This window comes from Nannospalax galili, unplaced genomic scaffold (assembly GCF_000622305.1).
Source record: "Nannospalax galili isolate Female #2095 unplaced genomic scaffold, S.galili_v1.0 scaffold1110, whole genome shotgun sequence".
Lineage (NCBI taxonomy): Eukaryota > Metazoa > Chordata > Mammalia > Rodentia > Spalacidae > Nannospalax > Nannospalax galili.
This window is the reverse complement of record NW_008328335.1, coordinates 135,787-138,463: the sequence shown is the minus strand read 5'-3', so window position 1 is coordinate 138,463 and position 2,677 is coordinate 135,787. Positions and strand designations below refer to the sequence as shown.

The 2,677-nt window shown below is 44.2% G+C and overlaps 1 protein-coding gene across 2 annotated transcripts; it reads left to right on the top strand.

The window, feature by feature from the left end:
• The first annotated feature begins 127 nt into the window (after positions 1 to 127).
• On the top strand, positions 128 to 1,968 carry LOC115068765 (syncytin-2-like). 2 transcript variants are annotated; one of them, XM_029559725.1, is made up of 2 exons: positions 134 to 1,176; positions 1,212 to 1,968. In XM_029559725.1, exons 1-2 carry the CDS (start codon positions 429 to 431, stop codon positions 1,841 to 1,843), a joined length of 1,380 nt encoding a protein of 459 aa, XP_029415585.1. In that variant the 5' UTR covers positions 134 to 428; the 3' UTR covers positions 1,844 to 1,968. The 2 variants fall into 2 exon arrangements, with proteins under 2 accessions (XP_029415602.1, XP_029415585.1); XM_029559742.1 differs by having other exon boundaries at positions 128 to 1,968.
• The last annotated feature ends 709 nt before the right edge of the window (positions 1,969 to 2,677 follow it).

The window sequence follows — 2,677 nt, the reverse complement described above, 5'->3', positions numbered from 1 at the left end:
GCCTCACACGTCAAAGCGGCAGAACCTGCGCATCAGGAGGAGTCCCAAACAGGAGAGCCGCAAGAGAGATGGTGACTGACACGAACATCAAACCCTTTAAAGATAGGACTGGTCAAAAATTAATAACCAGAGTTCTGACCCTTGTACTTTTAGTCAAAAATATAAGAGGTGGCCTTCAACCATTCAATGCTACTAGGTTTATGCTAACCCGATATGGTCCCCCTTGTGAATGTAGAGGTGGCCATTGGGAAGACCCACCTGGTACATATTTCCGGTCTGTAGATTGTGGAGACAAGACTGGATATCTTGGTATTCATAGTACACCTACTTAGCAGCACCAACAGAGCTGGAAATGTGTGTCTAAGCCTAAACCTATCTTACCACCAGCTAATGGTGAGTGCCCCTCTGATTGTAATTTTGTCGAAGCTATGCACTCGTCCTGTTATGCTTCTTTTACTGAATGTCGGTTCAATAACATCCTGTATTTTTATTCTACGGCCATTTCTTATAAAAAGGCCTCTGGGGGCTCAGATTGGAGTCTTAACACTCAGGTAATAGGACCAGAAAGTTATAATTCAAAAACCCTTAGTGCAGGCTGCTATGTAGAACCTGGACAAAAGGCATGTTGGCCGCAACAAGCTCCGATTCACATATCAGATGGAGGGGGCCCTACAGACCAGGTTAAAGAAAATTATGTCCAAACTGTGTTGCAAAAACAAAGGGAGTCTCTCTTGCCCCGCCTTCATTACCATCCACTATTGCTACCCAAACCTAGAGGCCTTAATTTAGACCCTCAGACCATGGAGATCCTTACTGCCACCCATGATGCCCTAAACCGCTCCAACCCTTCCCTGGCAGAGGATTGTTGGCTGTGTCTCGCATTAGGAATTTCATGGCCTCTAGTTTTACCTTTAAGTAACGAGTCTAATATACTCCCCTCTCCGGATATTTGTAGCTATACCACGCCTTTTAAGGTCCAGCCTCGCTACTTCAACACATCTATTTGCCTTTTTAGTCCCTTTCAAAATAATTCCTTTGATGTAGACCTCGGATTAGCTATGTTTACTACCTGCTCTAGGTTTATAAACACCTCTCAGACAGGCTGTTTAGGGGGGGGAAAATTTATGTATGTGGAAATAACATGGCCTATCCTTATTTACCCACTAACTGGACTGGTTCATGTGCCCCTGCATTGCTCTTGCCAGACATAGACATAATTCCAGGAGATGAGCCTGTGCCTTTGCCTAGCTTTGACACATTCGTTCCTAGGCACAAACGAGCGGTCCAGTTTATTCCATTGCTTATTGGACTGGGTATCTCAGGAGCCCTCGCTACGGGCTCAGCTGGTGTAGGAGTGGCAATAGACACTTACAACAAATTATCTCAACAGTTAATTAATGATGTAAATATGGTCTATCGGTCTGTACAAGATCTTCAGGACCAGGTAGACTCACTAGCCGAGGTTGTCTTACAGAATAGACGGGGACTTGATCTACTAACAGCAGACAAGGGAGGTATCTGTTTAGCATTACAGGAAAAATGCTGTTTTTATACCAACAAGTCCGGGATCGTCAGAGATCGGATTAAAAAACACCAAGAGGAACTAGAAAAAAGGCGACAGGAGCTTTTTGCTAACCCCATGTGGGGCATGTGGAACGGAATTCTGCCTTACCTTCTACCCCTTGTTGGGCCCCTGGTGTCCCTACTCTTAATCCTAACAATAGGCCCCTGCATTTTCAACCGGTTGACTCAATTCATGCGAGAAAGGCTGTCAGCTGTCCAAACCTTAGTGCTGACTAGCCAATACCAAGCCCTAGAAACAAGTGACCCTGATAATCTATAAAGGAGGGAAAGATGCCCCTCCATAGTTACAAAGAAAAAGGGAGGAATGAAAAAAAAAAAATTAAAAATTATAAAAGTCAGGAGCCATGAAGTCTCTCAGGCAGGTCGCGTACCGGTCAGGAATTCCAACTCACTCCTGAGGCACGCAAGTCCCCCGAGGAGACTTTGTGCCCACAGGTACCTGTGTACTAAATAAACCTCTTGCTGTTGCAACCCGAAGGCTGGCTTGTCCTCTGTGGTTTTTCTCTCCTACACTATCTTTAGTTATTTCTTTGGAGTTATTCCACAGTCTGGGGATTTTTACATGGAGCCTCTCCATATCTTTTCATCCTTGATAAACATATGTGTGCTTGCTCAAGTTGACTGAGCCTGCACCAGGCTGAGGGGGCAGATATTCCATCTTCTCCCTGCTGCACCTGATGGTTCCCTGAGCCAGGTAAGCCCTGGGTCTACCTCTTGGCTGTAGCCATATCTGCTATCTCTCCATTGACATATCTAGCTGCTAGGGGAGGCCCTGGTAAGAAAAACTGTCCCCACCCCTAGCATAGCCTTTCTCAAGAGAAATGTACCTTATTTAATCTTTGGGTATCCTTTACCACCCTAGGACAGTTTTTATCCTTTGTGTCTTTTGTCAACTGTTCCTGGGGTTTTAAAAACGCCTTAGTTTTCCAAAAACTCTTTAGTACAGAATTTGTTCTTTGTCAATTCTATCTTTAGAATTTGGGCTAGAAATAATCTTGCTACATCTTGCCACATCTACCTTTCAGTAACCCAAATGGATCTCTTTTTTGTTTTGCCTTTTTTATGTCTTTTGTAGGTTGTTTTATTATTTTAC